Source organism: Ictalurus furcatus, chromosome 8, assembly GCF_023375685.1.
Source record: "Ictalurus furcatus strain D&B chromosome 8, Billie_1.0, whole genome shotgun sequence".
NCBI lineage: Eukaryota > Metazoa > Chordata > Actinopteri > Siluriformes > Ictaluridae > Ictalurus > Ictalurus furcatus.
The window spans coordinates 20237019-20258411 of record NC_071262.1 but is presented as its reverse complement, the minus strand read 5'-3'; the positions used below and the strand labels follow the sequence as shown (position 1 = coordinate 20258411).

Below are 21393 nucleotides of genomic sequence, written 5' to 3'. Positions count from 1 at the left end.
GTTTAACAAAAATGAGATTGAAATAAAAGGAAAATGGTCTGCACTTATATAACACTCATTCATCCATTCACACACCAATGGGAGCAAAGCTGCAATGCAAGGCACTAGCTTGCCATCGGGAGCAACTTGGGGTTCAGTGTCTGGTCCAAGGACACTTCGGCATGTGAAGTAGTGGACAACCCGCTCTACCACCTTAGCCACAGCCACCCAAATACAGATTACGATATAATGCTTGGTCCACTAAGTGTTACTATAGGCATGGAAAGAAACCTCAAATCTCAATATTACTGCTATAATCAGCATTTTGTGAGGAATTCTACCAGTTTTGAATCCGCTGTAATGTTTTTTGTATAACCCTCAATTTTCTGATAAAGCCCAAGCACCAACAACATTCATCTCACACACACAGTATACAATCTATCACCAACAGAATGTGCAGTCTCACCCGTTTTGATCTGCAGGTGGATGCCTGGAGCGGACTGCCAGGAAGCTACGGGGACCGGGACGGCCAACACCACAGGTGCATGCTGTCTGAGGTCACTCAGGAGCTTATCGAAGCCATGGGAGGTCAGAGTCTCCACCACCGCCATCGCCATGTACACTGTCTTCTCACTCATGACGTAATATCCCAGAGTGACATTGGAGGTTGTGCACACATCACGCTCCAGCTGAGACAAACACACAAGATTAGTGCTACATACAGCGTCAGTGGGTATGTGGGCTCAGTTTGTGCTTCTGCAGTTGTGTGAATCAGTCTGAACCACTCTATCAGTCTGAAACAGTCTGAATCAATCAGAAACAGTCTGAATCGCTTTGAATCGGTCAGAAACATTCTGAATCAGTCTGAATCAGTCAGAAACAGTCTGAATCAGTCAGAAACAGTCTGAATCGCTTTGAATCAGTCAGAAACAGTCTGAATCAGTCTGAATTAGTCAGAAACAGTCTGAATCAATCAGAAACAGTCTGAATCAGTCAGAAACATTCTGAATCACTCTGAATCAGTCAGAAACAGTCAGAAACCGTCAGAAACAGTCTGAATCGCTTTGAATCAGTCAGAAACAGTCTGAATCAGTCTGAATTAGTCGGAAACAGTCTGAATCAATCAGAAACAGTCTGTATCAGTCTGAAACAGTCAGAATCACTCTGAATCAGTCAGAAACAGTCAGAAACCATCAGAAACAGTCTGAATCAGTCTGGAACAGTCTGAATCGCTCTGAATCACTCAGAAACAGTCTGAATCAGTATGAATTTGTCTGAAATTGTCTGAACCAGTCCAAACAATTCCGAATCATTCTGATTCAGTCCAAAAAATTTTGAATCAATTTCAAGCAGTGTGAATCAGACTGAACATGCATAAATCAGATTGAGTCCATATGAATCAGCCTGAACCAGTCTATATCAGTTTGAATAAATCTAAATCAGTCTGAATCACTCAAAATTGGTCTAAACCAGTCGCATCATTCTGAATCAGTCTGAATCAGTTTCAAACAGTTAGACTGTTTGAAATAGTATGAATCAGACTGAAACACGGTGTATGAGTCTGAATCACACTGAAACAGTCTGAATCAGTCTGAACAAATCTTAATGATTTTTTAAACATTCTAAATCGCTCCAAAACAGTCTAAATCAGTCTGAATCACTCTAAAATAATTGGAACCAGTCTTTATCAGTCTAAGCTTTTTTTCGCCTGAGAAAAAAAAAAGCTGTTCCTGAGGGAATAATCTGAGGTATAAGAGGAATAAAGCACTTCAGGGCATGCTGTTATAAGAAAATTATCAATTCAGGGTGGTAACAGTAACTCTACTTTACTTTGTGCTGCATCACATCCACCCTATCATTGATTATATTCCTATAAAAACATACCCCAAGCGTTTATTTCCTTAATTATGTATTAAAATATATTTGTGTAGGATTTATTTGCTCTTATGTATAGCTGCAAGAGGCCACATTTGTGTTTATCTGTGTAACACAGTTTGTTTAACAAAAGTAAAAAGGTGAGTCTGGGAGGAAATTATAAGAAAGTGACAGAAATAGTGTAGAAATAGAGACAGAAAAGAGAGGAAAAAGAAGTTCTACATACATACATTTGTACATAGGTAAGCATAGAAAGAGAGGATGAAAGAAACGAGAGAAAGAAAAAAGAGAGAAAAAATACTGATCAAAGGGGAGGGTTATGGAAAGAAGTAGAGAGGAAGACGTGAGTAACAAGAAAGTGTGAGAAAGAGAAAAATGGAGAGGGAAGATGCAGAAAAAGAGAAAGAGAGATGGGAGGAGGGAGTAAGGAAGACACGGGAGGCTGGTTAAGAAGAGATAGGGAGAAAGGCAGAAAGAGAGGCATGGAGCATGGAAAAAGAGTAAGATATAGAAGACGGATGCATACACAGACTGATAAAAAAATACAGAAAAGGAAATAAGGAGAGAGGAGGAAGGAATAGTGAGAGAAAGAGCAAGTAAGAGAGATGGAGATAGACAGATATAAAGAGAGGAGGAATTTACAATCATGGAAAAAGGGAAAGAGGTGAGGAGATAGGGAAATCAAGAGAGATGCTGCAGAAGGAGACGTAGAAACTGATAAAAGAAAGAGAGCGAGAGAGAGAGAGAGAAGAAAAAGAGAAGAAAAGTAGAGCTTGAAAGGCAAAAGAGTGAGATACAGAGACAGGATGTAGAAACAGGCAGAAATGGATAGAGAGAATACAAAAAAATAGATAAGGAGAGATTGGTAAAGAGAGAGAGAGAGAGAGAGAGAGAGAGAGGAAAGCGTGGGCGAGAGACAAACAGACAGCTCCAGGAGCAGTGTTCTCCGATAGCAGACAGCTCTAATTCTCGGGTTGAGTCACTCGTGTGGTGGGTAGAACAGACACTGACACTCTCTTCAACCAGCAATAACAACAATCTTCAATGTCATACTCGTTTACCGTTATATAGCGCATTTCCCTTTTTCCTGATAATTACAGATAGCAAGAAAACAATTCCTCACTCAGGATCTGTTCAAATGTTCATCACCATTCAGTTCAATGTCCCAGTGTTCCTTAAAGCTATGCTGAATAACACAAGACAAGAGGATTTTACAAAGCATAAAAGTTTGTTGACTATTAATGATCTTATACAGTTTTAAATCACAACAAGACTTTAAAACAGTCATATGGATGAATTGGTGCAATAATAACAAAGCTGAGGTTGTTAGACTTCATTAACTTTGATAAGTGTAATGTTAATAAAGTTAATAAATAACTAAACTTGGCGGAGTTACAGAGTTAGGGTTACTACCCCAAAGTGGATTATTTTCCTATAACTACACATTCTGAAGTGTTTTATTCCTCTTATATCACAGTTATTTGCCAACGATTAAAATGTTTTATTTATTAGTGAACAATGCTATCAATTTATAGTTACATTCAATGCCGCAGAACATCAAAAAGCTTGTTCCTCTTATCACATTATAGCAGCTATAAACAGTCGTTCCTACACCAGCCCAGTCTTTTTTCTCTCTCTCTCTTGACAGTGTCCATTTTCTGTACTGCTTATCCTACACAGGGTCACGGGGGAGCCTGGAGCCTATCCCAGGGAACTCGGGGCACAAGGCGAGGGACACCCTGGACAGGGTGGGTGTCAACCCATCACAGGGCACACTCACACACTCATTCACACACTATGGACATTTTGGAAATGCCAATCAGCCTACAACGCACATCTTTATACTGGGGGACAGAACTGGAGTACCCGGAGGAAAACCCTGAAGCATGGGGAGAACATGCAAAATCTGCGCACACAGGGCAGATTCAAACCCCCAGCCCTGGAGGTGCAAGGCAAACGTACTAACCACTTAACCACCGTGCCCCCACCTCGTGACATTAATTATTTTATTTTTTTTAAACAAAAACGCAGCCTGTTATTTTACCAAAACACCACAAAGCACAAATTCCTCTGTCCTGAAGACTTTCTCATGGTGGAAAACATCATGAATATTATAAAGCGCTGATATTAAATAAATGTCTCCTAAAAAAGTTTCAACATATCAATGATTCTACTTTTTTCTTTGTTACATAACAGCGAGTTTTCTTAATCCAATTAGTATTAGTTGACTACAAACTCCACCACATGATGAGTTACATTACCAAAGACTCACTCCTAACTTAACAACAGTGACAATTCTCAGCCTTTGTTTTCCGATTGCTATTCCAGCATGGCCGTTGTTTTAGATTTATGGAAGGAGTCTCTAGTGCCGGTGCTTTATAACAGTCAGAGGTAAAGCTGTAACTTTTCAGATGTGGGAAAGTCTTCAGGACAAAGGAGTTTGCACTTCGTGATTTCTGCTTTTTTTTTATGTCTTAATAACTTCAAAAGAAAACATTGAGTGACTATATGTATTATGTTTTGCCGAAATACATTTTTGACATGCCAGATAATTAAGTTAATTGAGTGCTAGATGGTAGAACCGGAGTGCAGAAGTATTCTGAATATCTACACAAGGAATAAATTCTGGGAACCATTTTAGCACTTTAATATTTATTGAAACTATTATTTCATTATCTAGTTATTATTAAGCCCTGACTCTGCATTCTCTGTGATTGGTTGATGATCTTTAAGCATACTTGGACTACTTACAATTATAAGTGCTTTTATAATTGGCACATTTTTTTTATTTTATTTGTAAACTCAAAAAACGTGCTCCATCTAGCACCTTAAAGGGTTCTCCAGTCGGTTCCTCTGTGGAAACACCTAATGGTTCAATGTGGATCCCTACAGCAGAAGATTTTCCTTTCAGAAGAGGTTACAAGTATAAAATATTTAAAAGTCAAAACTATCCAAGAACCCTTAATGAGCACTTTTTTTTAGCCTTCTACCACTTTTCTTTTTCTGGTCCTTTTCAAACTGTATGGTGTGAAATTTGAATAGAATACAATGGACCACAAGTATCAATTTCCCTCTGATTTTGATTCAGCAAAGCCTAATAGGTGAGAAAACACCCTTCGAATGTGAGAAGATGCCGGTTTACACAAAGCTTTATACACTGATTCCCAGATGCTTACAAAGAGAGGAAATTGCTCTACATGTTCTCGCACAATGTGGGGAAGACAGTGTGTGCAACGCAAACACTTCCCACGCCACTGCCTACACACCACCCACCATACACTTCATCGCAAAACTACAATTCCCATGGTTCAGTGGTGATACAAATCCAAATACCCATCAGACTCTGTGTTTGATTGAAGCACTGATGGGGAATCTGTTGCAAACGTGAAATGATGTTTTGTTTGAAATAGAAAGCTCTGGATTACAGGATGTGCATATTAGGTACACATACATATTAGGATATTAGGCAGTTTCCAATGGCAACAAAATCATTCATGGACGTTCGTTTAATTATTTTATTTAGTGTTCCTTTTCCCTGTGCTCTCCTCAGTGTAGATTTCACAAGAAAAAAAATGCTAAATGGTACATTAAATTACACTAAATTACCTGGATGTGGACCTTGGAATCGTTAAAGGCCTTCTGAAGTGCCAGGGTTAGGCCTTTCACCAAGCTCTGCCTCAGTCCACTCTCCAGATAATTCCTCTTCATCTGGATAGACAGAACTGGAGGAGGATCACACACACACACACACACACACATACACACACACACACACACACACACACACACACACACACACACATAAGATGCTGCTCACAATCTACCTTTTTCTATTGTTAAATTTATTGAATTATTTTGATTATTGAAGTATCTTAATATTTCAGTATTTTAATAAAGTAATACTGCTATAAAACTCTCAAATAAATAATAGATAACTAACTACAATACAATATTACTGACATTTATCAGGTATGAGAATATTATGAAGTGCTTATACCGAATCAGACACCAAAAAAGCAAGGTGACGCTATTCTGTAAATATTTTTGCGCACTATACTGTAGGTCAATGTAACCAACAGGCCAATGGTCTGAATCACTGGGAGATTATTGTTCAATTTCGATCAGTCAACTTCAAAATAAATGCCAATATCCATTAGCTGGTGCTGTCAAAAAAAAAAAAAAAAAAAACCACTTGGAAGCTAAATTCATTTTGCGTGTTGTGTATTTGCAAAAGCAAATCATTTGGGGTGTGTAGGATTGACTCCAACGCTTTGGCTTGACTCTTCATTTTCAATGCCTAGAATCAATAAATCAACTCTTTTTGGGATCGAATCCCACCACCTTCAAGGTAAACCAAAAGCACAATGATGACTTATCACACAACATACAGTATATTAAAACTATTACAGTGTGGATTTTTTTAGCATATGAAAGTGAATCATTACATTACATCATTACAATCATTGCAAACATGCATCAATGAATCATACAAGATTAGGGATGGAACATAAGAGTAATTGTACTTTGTTACTATATTTAAGTATTATTTTGAAGTATTTCTATATTACCTGAGCATTTCTGAAATTTAATACTTGTATTCCTCCTTAATTACATTTTTAAAAAAAACCCTTATGTTTCACTTCTTACATTTTTATTTAGACCTTCAAAGAGGCTTGAAGGTCACTTTTTCTCACATCTAGCAAATGGCTGTATGCTATAGTGTACATGAATGCATTCAGCATAGAATGAGCTGTCATGCATTTTATTTGTATTTCAGTTTAAAGAATCCAGTCAATGTAGAAAAAATATCAAGAATTGTGCCAATTTTTCATCTGCTGTGTCTTAATTAAAAAACATTTACATTTTAATACTTGTCCACGCTTAAAATTGGCAACATTTTAACTTTCAATTAAGTAAATTGTTTGAATACTTTCAGTTTTAATGGAATAAGATTTTGACTCATTATCTAAAGTCTCACTATAGTATAATTTCTCTGTACTTTTTCCACCCATGTACAGGATTAGTGCTTGTAAGCCATTTTCTTCACTTTTACTTTGTTTGAGGTTTTTTTGTTACTGCTTTGACTGTGTGAAAGTGCTTGGGCCCCTCTCTTCCTGCATTTTGGTGTGATAAAGGTCATGATAGCACCATGCCTCACTTCACGTCCTCCTCCATATTTTTTCCTCTGCCTTATCCACCAGCCATTTAAACACCAGTGCCAGAGGACTGCAGGATGGATGATGGTGCTTGGCTCATGTGCACAGAATAAAGATCAACCCTGTGTCAAGTGTATACTGGCGCCTCCTTACTGTTGCTTGCACCCAAGAATGTGCACTCAAGAAATAATTTATAACATCCTCATCAGACTGGCTATCCTGAAAGCTGCACAAATTTCCATTTTATTTCCAGAACATCACTGCAACTCATATATGTATATAAACATATATAAACATACATGTTTTTCCTATGAAACTAAAAATAATGTTAATGTGTGACAATTTCTGACACAGCCAATCAGACACAGCCATGGTCTCAGAAGTTAAAAGCTCTAGGTGTATTTTATACACTCTATATAGTAAATGTGGGGGTTTTTTTTGACTGATAATAGTCACTTAGTCTGTTTGGTTTCATCAGGACCTAATCAGAATTTTTACTCTGAAAATGAAGTCTATGTATATTTATTTAATAAACTGCTGTTTCTTCAACTGAGACTGCACACTAGTCATTAATATTTATTAGCAGACCCTCTGATGTTCATTAAAATTCATTAGTTGACACATTTGAGTGTCAAATCATAGCTGTTGCTTCTCAACCATACTTGTGATGTCTTTTTATGTTATCAGGGTTTTGTCATTTGTTGCTCCCACGTTAATGTAACTGGAATCGGCTGGTGTAAAACTGAATATTATACAACAGTGCTGTTGAATTCTCAAATCTGATTGGTTAGACAGTGTTTAGAAGATTACTTTTCTATAATAGCAGCTCTGACAGTAGTTCCGGCTACAAGACAAATCACAGGTTTTTGTTAATGTGCTTGCTCTAATAAATTATTATTTGTAGTAACAGCTCATTCACAGGGACATTTGGGACATGCTGTTATAGAAAAATTATCACCTTTGGGGTGGTAACAGTAACTCCATTTCGCACGAGGCCCATGTCACCCCATCGCTCATAATTTTCCTATAACAGCACACCCCCAATTGTTTATCCATTACTAATAAAATCCAAAGATAAATGTGTTAATTCTATCTTCAAGTTGACTAAACAGCATTAGTTTGCAGCTCTGGCCAATTATGGCGGCTCCTTATGTGACATTCCTTATGTGACAAATTCAGTGACTTTGAACTGCTTGTAAAAAGGTCGGATTCTTATTACTGCCAAACTTAAGATGCTGCTCCATGTACAGATTAAACTTTTTTCTCAGTGTAACTTAAAAAACAAACAAGCACCTAAATATAGGAAAAGGCCAAATTTCACAAAGCCCTCTTAAGTCCTGTTAATACATGCTAATAAGCGCCTTATTTTTTCCTGTACTCATTTTAGGGGGAAAACACTTCTTGAAAGTACAAATAAATACAATACATTTTCTATGGCATGTTATTAAATTATGCAAATAAGTTACAGATCAGTAAACATGCACAAATTTGCAGTAACAAAAGATAGAGCTACAGAAGGAGAAAAAGAGAGATAGGAAGAATGACAGAGAAAGAGAGTGGGAAAAGGAACAAGGGAATAAGAGTGAGATAAAGAGGTGGGGTGCATAAACAGACTGAGAGAAAAATACAGAAAGGCAGATAAGAGAGAGAGAGGGGAGGGGATAGTGAGAGGAATATAAAGCATGAGAAGTGCAGAGAGATATTTGAAGAGATGAAAGAGGAAAGAGTAAAGGAGAAAGTAGAGAGGGAAAAGTAGTAGGCTGGAGAAATAGATGATATAGCATCTTTTCAACTTCCAAAAAAAAAGATCCCAAAAGAAATAAAAATCAAAATATAATACAGGACACAAGAAACAAAAATGCTTATCTTAAAGTAAATCAGTATCCTAGTAACTGAGAAATTGAGGCTAATGAATAAGCTTGCCTTTCTGCTTTGAAACTGAAGCGAGAACTGAGGGACCGGACTCACCCGTTCGGACCAACAGCCTCTCCGTGATGTTGCAGGATGGAGGTGAGCTCTCAGTGGTGGTGCTCTGCTTGGTAGTGGTGCTTCTAGATGTAGCTACAGTGGAGCTTTGAGTCGTTGTAGTCGTTGTTGTTGGTGTGGTTGTCGTAGTCGTTGTTGTTGTTGTGGTAGTTGTAGTCGTCGGTGTTGTCGGAGGCTCCGTCGCAATCGTTGTAGTTTCGGTGGTAGTCGTGGGTGGTGCTTTTGTGGTAAGAACCTCTGTGGTCATGGGACTCGTACTGGGAGGAGTCACAGTCATGTCAGTCACAGTTGATGGTGTGGTCATGGTGGTGGTCACCGTGGTGAGCTGGAGACTGTCACTGGTCACAGTGTCAGGGTTGGGGTGTTCGATTGAGGTTTTCCCAACTTTTTCTGTTCCTGGAGATGTACTATTGGATAGCAAGGTGGAGGTGGAGACTGAGCTGGTCACATGATCTGTGTGAGCAGGTTCTGTCTCCTCCAGTGGTAAGATGGAGGTACCAGGTGCCGTGGGAAGGCCTGGGTTCATAGAAGGAGCCTCTTCTGAAAGAAGACAACAGTTGTTTGGATGTTCATTGAAAACACATGAAGTTTACATTTTGTCATTGTATGATCCTAAAAGAGAAGGTATTCTGAGCTGCTACAGGCTCTCTGAAATGTATTTATTTTGTTTTTACTCAACTCAAAGTTATGCAATCCTGAAAATGGATCTTATTGGTTATTCTGTTTCAAAACCAGATATCATTGCTGATATTTGTTAAAATAAATAAATAAATAAATAAATAAATAGATAAATAAATAAATAAGTTAAACCTAGAACCTTTATTGGTTCTCAAGGGTTCTTCTGTTGTCCTTCCGATTGAGGGTCTCTATGGGTCTGCTTTCTATGTAGAACTTTACAGTGGAGTGTTTCACTAAGCTTTTAGTAAGCTAAGAATCCTTAACTATCCAAAGAACCCTCAATAATGCCATTTATACCACAACACTGTTGAATTCTCAAATGAGATAGGTCAGAAAATGTTGATTAATTTTCCATAAAGACAGCTTTGACAATAATTCTGGCTACAAGACAATTCACAGATTTATATTAATGCACTCATTCTAATATGATATAGTTTCTATAGCAACAGGCAGTTATCAGTGGCCTCTTAAATTGGACACTCTACACCAGCGGTGTCCAATCTTATCCGCAAAGGGCCGGTGTGGGTACAGGTTTTCATTCCAACCAAGCAGGAGCCACACCTGATTCCACCTGTTTAATCAGTTGATCTTGGCTTGCAATAGACTCAGGTGTGGCTTCTGCTTGGTTGGAATGAAAACTGCATCCACACCGGCCCTTTCCGGATTAGATTGGACACCCCTGCACTACACAATTTATGAAAACGTGCTGTTATTTTACAAAGTAATGTTTAATCATTGATATGGTATGGCTTTCTGTAGGAGAAGTTTATTTTACATTCATGGAAGGAGTCTCCAATGTCAGCGCTGTTTTTCTGCCATGTAAACGTCTTCAGGGTAGAGGACTTATTTGTAACATAACAAAAAGCTGACTTTTTTTATCTTAATAATCTCAATAGAAAGGAAAAAAAGAAAATCTAGTAAGTCAGTGAGTGTTTATAGCTGTATAACATAAGTCATAACAGAGTAACCAACTTGTTTCATGGATGTTCAACAACATTAAATGAAACTATAAATGGGGAAAAGTTTGATGTGTCGTTCTTTAATAAATCAAAAATTGCAATCTAATTATTGCCCCTAATTATTGTATTTCTTATTTAGCAGTTCAAAATGTTATTTTCTTCTTCTCAACATTCAATAACAGGCAAGCAAGACAGGTTTGAAAACAATTTAAGGGGAGATTTTATAGTCACAAACAGGGATTTTCAAATAGCTGGTAACAACAAAAACCAAGCTTCCATTAGGTGAATTTACAGTTGGATGTTTGTAAATAATTTGTTTTTGTCTTTTTGGTACACATAAAAGTTCTGAGTTTTGATAATGAACATTTACGTCATGCTATCAACAAGAATCAGTGTTTTAAGACATGTTCTTGATAGACCCCATAAGATATTCATCAAGAACATAAGATATGTTCTTGACAGAAATCATTAAAATTCCTGATTGTGACTTTAAAGGTCAATGGCTGAGGGAACACTATGAGTGTTATGAACACTCATACACGATGACAAAGGAGAACAAGTCAACACATGATGATAATGATAAGGGTGATCAACATACAAGGATTTTCAAGCATGAGGATGATCATGATGATGGACACGACGAGGACAAAAGCACAGACGACAACATCAAGTCAGCAGAACTTCTGCGAACAAAACCATTTTGATCACAGTTAACCTCACACACACAGCAGCACTATTAAACACACACATTTATATCACATCCACGCTGCAGGTTCTGTACCTGAGCCGGTGCTTAGCGCACTCTTGGTTGGAGGTTGCGGAGCTTTAGACGGCGGATCCTCCTGGATTTTGTGATTGGTGAGATTGTAAGTGTTTGCGTGAGGAGAGGCCGGGTATTGCACCAGCGAGTCCGAGTTGGCCCTCACTGTCAGCACGGAGGAGAAGACAGCCTGCTCTCTGGTGCTTGACACTGTCTCTGCTGGTGCAGAGTGTGACTGCAGGAGAGGATCTCCATCTTCTTCTAGTGGAGAGAGAGACGAGGAGATGTTTGAAGACCCAGTGGGGATTGGTGATGTAGCAGAATGATTCAATGTTTCGATCTGGCCCTCATCTGGAGAAACAGAATCAGAGATAATAGGTAATACATCAAAATACTCAGTAATGAATAGGATTTTTTGGATTGTGCTCAATGACTCATAAATGTTGTTATAGATTTCAGAAAACGAGCACTTTTCAAAACTTCCAAATAGGGATAGGTGATAAAACAGTATCGGTATTTATTGACGGTACACGTTTATCGTAACAATAGAAAAAATGTTCGGTATAATGCTCGATAATATGTAAACAAACATGATGTTTGGTTGCATGAACAACCCTCAATCGTTCGCCGGCCCTGGATCATAAACAGCCTATCATATGCCTTGATAAAGGAGTGTGCTAAGCAAACAGCCAATAACAAGTTGCGTATCTGTGGGGTTCGGTTGCGTCATCACCATGTGACATCAGAACACACGCGAAAATGAGTTCAGAGACTGCCGAGGAGATCAGTTCACCAGTGTGGCAGTTTTTTTGGTTTCTTTTTGTCTGACCAACATCAGAACACCGTTGTGTGTAAGTTTTGCAAAAAAAATGCCCCAGCCAAGTACGGAGAAACAAGCTGTGAGAGACTTGTAGTACGCATGCGCAGTGCTCCGAACATGTACAGTGTGTGTGACTCTGAACAGCGAGCAAGCAAGAAATGTGACATTCTGCCGCTTTTTGTGTTTTCTGTTAAAATGTCGGCTCTGGGGAGGACAGTGAGTGTCCTCAGAGCAGGAGCTCAACTCGTCAGACGCAGACCTCAGCACAGTGTTATCCAGAAGTAAGTGTTAAAGTGAAAGTTTTATACAAGGCTAGGTTAACAGGCTGAGCACAAACCCGAGTCACATTCTGTGCTATAATGCGATGTTGATCTCCCTCAAAGTTTGCCTTTTACATTACATTTTATTTATTAAGTTCAAGAGTTTCTTTAACACTTGTTTATTTAATCTTCATATTGTCATGGTTTCCCCTCACGCTAGCTCGAAGCTCGAAGTTCAAAGCGCGCTCTTCCGGGGTTTTCAGTGACATTGACTATTGACACGTGTGTTTTGTTATGATTTCTGCCCTGTCTCTGCCCCTGTACTGTCATTGGTTGTTTCCCTTATGTGTCATCATTATTCTCAGCTGTTTTGTGTTTCACCCTTGATTACATTTGTGATTTAAACCCCTCGTGCATCACTGACTATGTATACATGGACAGCAGTAATCTAATTATTGGCCTTATTCTGAATAAGACAGTATTGTGATTAAGGTGTTTACGTGAGTCACTTTTAGAATACTCCTTTCATGTCCCCGTTTTACATGTTATAGAACATAAATCGATTAACGGCACACGTCATTACGTCACCGCGCCACGCCGTCCGACGTTCCCTCCAGAATTTCACGTATCAACATACAGTTCGTCTTCGTTATGGTACTGTATACAGTTTTGGGTGTTTCATTTTTAATTTTACGAATGCTTCAAGTGCAGTTAATTATTTGTCATGCTATACATGTAAATAGACGACTGCTTGAAGCCATGGGCTGCGTCCCAGACCGCGTACTTACCTACTATATAGTAGCTGAAATACATGTATTTAACCTACTATATAGCAGTTTAGCACTGCCCTGTGTGTACGTGTAATGTTGCAAAATGCAGTGAAAAGTCCCACACGACATTAATAGTGTGATTTAAGGTGTTTACATGTCTATAATGCACTTCGATAATGCGACTAAAATAGGAATACCCCACATGTCTTATTTCGATTTGTGTTTACTTCGAGTATGACTTTAGTCGGATTAAGGTAATCAATAATTGCTGTTTACATGGTAGTTTCTTAGAGTATTGTTAGGTTAATATCGGATAATTGTTGTCCATGTAAACATACTGATTGTTCATTGCGAAGTATTGAGTGTAAGTTTCGACTTGGTGCCAAGCCTTTATTCCTCATATCCGTGCCACAGTTTTGATCCTGTTCTCATCCTCGTTATTTGATTCTGTCTTGCCTCGTTTATGGAATTTTGCCAATCGCTTGACCTGTTGCCTGTTTATTATCACGCCTTTGCCTTTTGATTTGGATTTGTTTGCCTATCTCTAATAAAACTTTTATCTGCACTTGCATCCATCTCAACCCCCCATTTCGTGACACATTTAAGATATAACAGAAGATATTTGTTTAAATTCTATTTTGTTTTTGACTGTTAAAACTAAAAAATATTTGTTGTTTGCCTTAATAAAGTGGGTAAATTAAAAACACAGTTATTAAATTCAATCTTTTTTTCTACTGGTCTTTGTTTAAAAAAGATTCAAATTTATCAATAATTATTGATACCAAATGATATGAAACATTATATCGTCATAATTTTTTTTTATCTGTACTGCCCAGCCCTACTTCCAAAATACAAAGATCACTTATCTCATGTGAATCATTTCATAATTACTTTAGACGACCTCTGGCAACATTACTTAACAGATGGATTTCGGGATGAAATGCATCCCATCCAATAGTACATAGACACTGAATGTGTTGTTGCTTGCTATAAATTAAATACCTTTGTCTTTTGTCTTACTTTATTTTGTCCAAAAAGTATGTAAACTTGACATTACTCGAAATTAAATGTATAAATAAAAATTTAAGTATGCAGTATGATAATGTTAAAATGATGAAATAAAATAATACTTGACTTGTTTTACTGAGCATTTTAATGAGGACTGAGATGAACAGTTGAGACTTTTTTTTTTCTGTTCCCATGCAAAACGACTGACTCTCATATGGAAATGTGGAACAGTTTAAAATATGACCAGCATAAATCTGCAACATTGTGCAAAGCTCATGAGTCATCATAGGCAGGGATGAAAAATAAGAAAGAAAACAGTAATGTGAATCTGGGTTTGGTTTTTTTGAGGTCATAGAGGAAGACAGCCAAGCAGTCATAATATACCGCAGCAGAAAATGTGTACTGTCACACGCAATCACACACATATTGCCCTGAAACGGTGTCTTAATGTCATCCTGCACTTTAAAAATCACCTCTACGGTGGCTGAAAGACATAGAAAGAGAAAAAGGATCATATTCCAGTGATCCTCTCACTACAGAATTAGTGATTAATGTCAGCGAGTCAATGCAGCCCAGGACTGTGTCAATGTTATGCTCCTCAAGATAGGAATCAAGTAAAAGGCAATGAAGGCCTATTAATCACAGTATTAATCATCTCTGAATGACTCTCCAGCACTGAGGTGACAAAACCAGCAAATGGCGTGATTTTTCTCTTCCCTAAAGTGAAATGGGAAAAATGAATAATTCACCGGGAGCCTTGGTCTAACAAGACGCTAGCATTAAAAGTCTTCATCGTGTGTGTGTGGGCGTATCGAGTATGTGTCGGTATGTTATCACAGGTCATGCTGAAAGCCTCTTCTCCAACTGACAGCCACCTGCTCTGACAGTTCGAGCATATGGGGTTTCCTGAGAAAGGGACAGCAGGAGAAAGGCAGGGGTCGTGCGATAATGTGATGCTGAAGTAGAGAAGAAACACACATATGCATACGTTTCGGCTCAGGAGAGCGTCACTGCCAGTGTCCTAGAGACTGCATTACTACAGCAGCTAGGATGTTTTAGTATGCTGACCCCGGCACGGTGAAGATTTATAAAGACTTTAATGGCTCCTGGAGCAGTCATGGATTTCAAATGAGGCACTGAGCTGAGCCAATCAAAGGCTACTGCCAGGCACAGCAGAGTGTTTCCATTGGCTGACTTGTTTCCACACATCAAGGTGCATCCAGATCTCTGGCTTGATCTATAAATAATCAAGGACACTGCATAATTGATTAAATTCCTGCTAATGATCTCATGAACAACAAGAATTTGGGAACGAAGTGCTCATCCTATACAGATGTAACTAAGGATCAGTCAGATGGCAAGGCCTGGAACGTCAACAGGATAGGGACAGGTGGTGATGGGGAATGATGGGTAATGGGCCAAAACCAGTAAAAGTCCACGAGAAGGCCGTAGAGGAAAGGCTAGGCATGGCATTGCACCATTCCAACAGGATGTCTATTCATAGGAACCCATCTGCTTTTAACTGAGTCTTCATGGGGCATTGACTACAGTCCACCTGCCTTTCATCAGAGACAAGCCACTTGAGATGCTTTAATCAAAAGCATTGCTCTTTTGCTTTCAGTTCTAATCAGTTATGCAAAATTCCAATTAAATTCCAAATCAACCGAACCACTTTGTACCTACCTAAATCACAACCGAAGATTACAGTGTCCTCGTTCTACCGAGAAGATTAAAAATCCTGATGCACAGCCGATTGCCCCTCAACTCTCATCATCCTTTTTTTTTATACAGCAGATAGAAAGATCTCAAAGTGCAATATTAATGTCATTTTAATGCGATGTGAAAAAAATATATCAAATGCAGCAATTACAGGCTGTGGCTTCGTGTAACTTTGGTCGAGAAGACAGCCGCTGAACTGTCAGAGTAAAAGCCAAGTTAAAGTTTAGTTTATAAAAATCACAGTATTAGGTTTAACAAGTTGAAGCACAAGGCATAGGCTGGGCAGACACAGGATAAATCGTTGATGATCCCTGCTGATGACTAGCACCGCTGACTTGCTGTTAGTCACCATGGACAAGGGTTTATACTATTTTTAGTTACATAAGAGACGGCTTTTCTGTGACACTGTCTTTTTAGGGTTTGACACATCTCTGACACAATATGATTTGCATTTTAGCTATGAAGAAATAATGGTCTGTTTGGGATTTATGTATTATATAAGGTGTCCTTAGGCACAAAAAAAAAGTCCAATCTGACAAGCAGAGGCTGATATACAGGATATGTGCTTACCACAATAACTGCCTCTTCTCCTTTGCAGCCCCTAAGATATGATGCAAGTTTTATTAAGTAAATATCCTATACTATCAAAAAGAATTGTAAATATGTCCATTATTCTGAAACACAAACTGGAGAATTAAAGAGGCTAAACTTAGTTAGTTTATCAGATTTAATACTATTACATTCATAAATAGATTGTAATGTAAACGCATGGTGTAATACCTCAAAATAATGCTCATAAGCTCAAAATTGAACGAGTGCTTGACCTGTTTATTAAAGCCTATGCCACAGTGCTGCTGAATTCTTGATTCTGATTGGTCAAAAGAAAAAAGAAAAAACATTGTCAGCTCTAATTAAAAATCACAGGTTGACATTAATATGTTAGCAAATCTATAGTAACAGCTAATTCACACGTGTTATTAAACAAAGAAAAATGTGTAAGTTTTCTGTGAGGGCATTTTATGGAAGGAGTCTCCAGTGTCAGCGCATTGAGTGATAACAGAAACTAACAACATTACATTTAATTATAAACAGATAGAAAGTATGACATGTCATGCTTTTATGAATAAAACATGCAATCACTGGTAAATCACTGTGGTATAAGTGGAATAAAACACGACAGGTGCTATTTTAAGAAAATAATCTGCCCTCTGCTTTGCATCGCACCAGATGTTGTTGATTATTTCTTATAACAGCATGCCATGTCATGTTTTATTCTTTACTTAGTTACTGTGGACAAAGCTATATGCAACTGTTGCAGTTACATAAGAAGTGTTGTGTCTGTGAGAAGGTATATTAGTGTTTAAAGCATGTGTACAGCGGGCAGGAGGTATAAACATAAATAAGTAAGGATAGAAATGATATTCTTATTATGTACATAAAGTTCAAGATTGTAAAATCATCACCTGGTCTTCTTCTGCTCTGATCTTGAGTTTTCTTTGGGTTCTCAGATTTCCTCTCATGCCGGTAGGTGGGTTGGATACACTAATTTGTATTTTTCCCAGGTGTGAAAGAGTGTGTGTATGTGTGTGTGCATGGTGTCGTGCAATAGACTGGGATCCAAGGTGTATTCCCACCTCACACCCAGTGCTCCAAATATTTTTAGTGTGAAGAACCCTCCGGAGCAGCAATGAATATTTCAATCTTTCAGACGGTTCTCCAAGTAGAAACAATTCTACTTAGAATCATCCAAATAATCCTTGAGGATCTTTTCTTCTAATAGTAGCTCTAAAAGGAAGCCAGCGGCCATGTGCACAACCAGCAGCTGAAATGCCTGAAGGGGAAAATGATGATGATTCACTCAGATCAGGATGAAGGAGCCCAGAAATTAATGCAGACTCTGGAGCAGTTCTTCTGCTTCACAATAAAGCATTTCTGCCTATCTGTAATATATTGTTCATTTATTTGATGTGAGTGAGATGTAACGCAACACAGCAGTTCAGTCTTTACCATTCCGAACTGTCTAAGTACACAGAGACGATTCAAATCAAAAGCTGAGCTCGGAGCCTTCAGTATGTCCCACACACAAAATCCACAAACCGCCCCCATGAGCGTCTTCAAATAACGCACAGGAAAAGCACAGAGGGAGCAAGAGAGCACGTCTCGGTGGGATTCTGCTGTGACAGCGCTGGTAGCAGATTGAGGAGCTCAGCGATTATAAAGCATTGGCCTGAAGCTATGATCGCTATCTGCGTTTCCAGCCTTGCTCACATACTGACAGCTCCTAAATCCACTCAATCCACTCTTCCTGCCTGATATACCTATTGTGTTTTTTTTTACAACCTATCGTGTCATTAACAGGCAACAACAACAAATGTCTATTAGCTCGGTGTCGTGATTCCTGTAACAGTGACAAGCAACGTGATGGCAGAAAAACAAGCCGCATTTAAATGTATGCTAATCTAGAAGACTGGATTCAGTACATTCCTCAAAGCAGTTCTAAGGCGCAAGTTGTCCAATTCCCCACATAGTATCCTCCTTCTGCCTACCAAAGCTAAACTTAACCTTAGTGTTTACCTCAGAAACCTGGAAGAAAACATCATAACTGTGGTTTTATCTTATCCTGGGTTTCCTTTAAATATTAAAAAGCATTTTAAACATGGTCTCAGAAGAATGTGATTTCTACCAATGCCATAGCCATACGTAACTGGGAGTCTAAAGCCGAGTGCACACTGTGCGATTTTTAATAGTCCTTTGAGACTGTTGCTTATCAGACTGTACTGACTTGATCCCCGCAGTAAGCCATGTCACACTGTGGATCTTAGTTGTCATTAACGTCGGACTGTACGACAGTCAAAACGCGAAAAACGGACACATGCAAGAAGACTCAGACGGAGTAGGAGAAGCCACACTACGGGACTGTGCATCAAATCTTCTGACACTGCCAGAATTTAATCGGAGGAAACATTTGATCGCAACAGCCATTAATCAGCTGTCAGGGAACACATCAAACTAGTCATCAAAGACTACAGATTATGCCCTAGGATTATAGGAATCTTTTAGGATTTTCAAAATTTGTCTCAGACGACCAAATCGTGGCCAAAATCGTACAGTGTGAACCCGGCTTAAGAGAGACTAATTGGCCCTGCAGGGAAGGATGTCCTTGTTTGACCCTGTTTACACCCCATTATTTCCTGTGTTTTATATCTGGAATATGTAAGGAATAATATACAATGGGGTGTGCTGTTACAGGAAAATCATATAGGGTGGGGTGATTATTATTTCCTAAAAACAATAGATTCTGAAGGGTTTTATTCCACTTTTAACCCATTCTCGGTATTACATCATGGTGAACAGCTGTAAAGCTACGTTATTGGTAATTTTCAAAAAGGGAATGGGAATGTCTAGCGTTACCGCAGACTGTATGCTAAAGTAATGTTATCAACTCAAGTGAGCGTCTATGTTAGCATCACTCATCCCTACTGTGATTGGTGACAGCATCCAGTGAGCTAACCCTAACTCGGAGCCTCTGATACAATGCAGACCCAGAGAATTATAGAATAACCTCAGTCCATATTTCACAGTGAACATAAACACAATACAGTGAGGGAAAAAAGTATTTGATCCCCTGCTGATTTTGTACGTTTGCCCACTGACAAAGAAATGATCAGTCTATAATTTTAATGGTAGATTTATTTGAACAGTGAGAGACAGAATAACAACAAAAAAATCCAGAAAAACGCATGTCAAAAATGTTATAAATTGATTTGCATTTTAACGAGGGAAATATGTATTTGACCCCTCTGCAAAACATGACTTAGTACTTGGTGGCAAAACCCTTGTTGGCAATCACAGAGGTCAGACGTTTCTTGTAGTTGGCCACCAGGTTTGCACACATCTCAGGAGGGATTTTGTCCCACTCCTCTTTGCAGATCTTCTCCAAGTCATTACGGTTTCGAGGCTGACGTTTGGCAACTCGAACCTTCACCTCCCTCCACAGATTTTCTATGGGATTAAGGTCTGGAGACTGGCTAGGCCACTCCAGGACCTTAATGTGCTTCTTCTTGAGCCACTCCTTTGCTGCCTTGGCCATGTGTTTGGGGTCATTGTCATGCTGGAATACCCATCCATGACCCATTTTCAATGCCCTGGCTGAAGGAAGGAGGTTCTCACCCAAGATTTGACGGTACATGGCCCCGTCCATCGTCCCTTTGATGCGGTGAAGTTGTCCTGTCCCCTTAGCAGAAAAACACCCCCAAAGCATAATGTTTCCACCTCCATGTTTGACGGTGGGGATGGTGTTCTTGGGGTCATAGGCAGCATTCCTCCTCCTCCAAACACGGCGAGTTGAGTTGATGCCAAAGAGCTCCATTTTGGTCTCATCTGACCACAACACTTTCACCCAGTTGTCCTCTGAATCATTCAGATGTTCATTGTCAAACTTCAGACGGGCATGTATATGTGCTTTCTTGAGCAGGGGGAACTTGCGGGCGCTACAGGATTTCAGTCCTTCACGGCGTAGTGTGTTACCAATTGTTTTCTTAGTGACTATGGTCCCAGCTGCCTTGAGATCATTGACAAGATCCTCTCGTGTAGTTCTGGGCTGATTCCTCACTGTTCTCACGATCATTGCAACTCCACGAGGTGAGATCTTGCATGGAGCCCCAGGCCGAGGGAGATTGACAGTTCTTTTGTGTTTCTTCCATTTGCGAATAATCGCACCAACTGTCGTCACCTTCATACCAAGCTGCTTGGCAATGGTCTTGCAGCCCATTCCAGACTTGTGTAGGTCTACAATCTTGTCCCTGACATCCTTGGAGAGCTCTTTGGTCTTGGCCACGGTGGAGAGTTTGGAATCTGATTGATTGATTGCTTCTGTGGACAGGTGTCTTTTATACAGGTAACAAGCTGAGATTAGGAGCACTCCCTTTAAGAGTGTGCTCCTAATCTCAGCTCGTTACCTGTATAAAAGACACCTGGGAGCCAGAAATCTTTCTGATTAAGAGGGGGTCAAATACTTATTTCCCTCATTAAAATGCAAATCAATTTATAACATTTTTGACATGCGTTTTTCTGGATTTTCTTGTTGTTATTCTGTCTCTCACTGTTCAAATAAACCTACCATTAAAATTATAGACTGATCATTTCTTTGTCAGTGGGCAAACGTACAAAATCAGCAGGGGATCAAATACTTCTTTCCCTCATTGTATACCAGTAGTGTAACGCCAACACTGAGGAAGCAATACATGATATTCACTTTTGAAGCCATAGCGATAGGTAAAGTTAATTATCACTCGCTGAGTTATTGTTTTGCAGTGAATACATTTTCGAGAGCTCCCTGCCTAAATATCACAAACTCAGCCAGGCATTTTCAGCAGCAGTATCGCTAAATAGTGATGAACGCTAACTTACCTGTGGTCATTTAG

At 39.0% G+C, this 21393-nt stretch overlaps 1 protein-coding gene across 8 annotated transcripts in view; it reads right to left on the bottom strand.

The window, feature by feature from the left end:
• Positions 1-21393, bottom strand: part of kiaa1549la (KIAA1549-like a) — an 83069-nt gene that overhangs the window by 42401 nt on the left and 19275 nt on the right. For 5 of the 8 annotated variants that reach the window (XM_053631348.1, XM_053631347.1, XM_053631349.1 and 2 more), the window contains exons 2-5: positions 11415-11744; positions 8979-9536; positions 5461-5576; positions 446-668 (exon numbers count right to left, since the gene is read on the bottom strand). In XM_053631348.1, the coding sequence (XP_053487323.1) occupies positions 446-668; positions 5461-5576; positions 8979-9536; positions 11415-11744 (1227 nt within the window). Of the gene's footprint in view, positions 1-445; positions 669-5460; positions 5577-8978; positions 9537-11231; positions 11317-11414; positions 11745-21393 lie in introns of those variants that run through there. The other 3 variants (XM_053631352.1, XM_053631353.1, XM_053631351.1) reach the window with 3 other exon arrangements.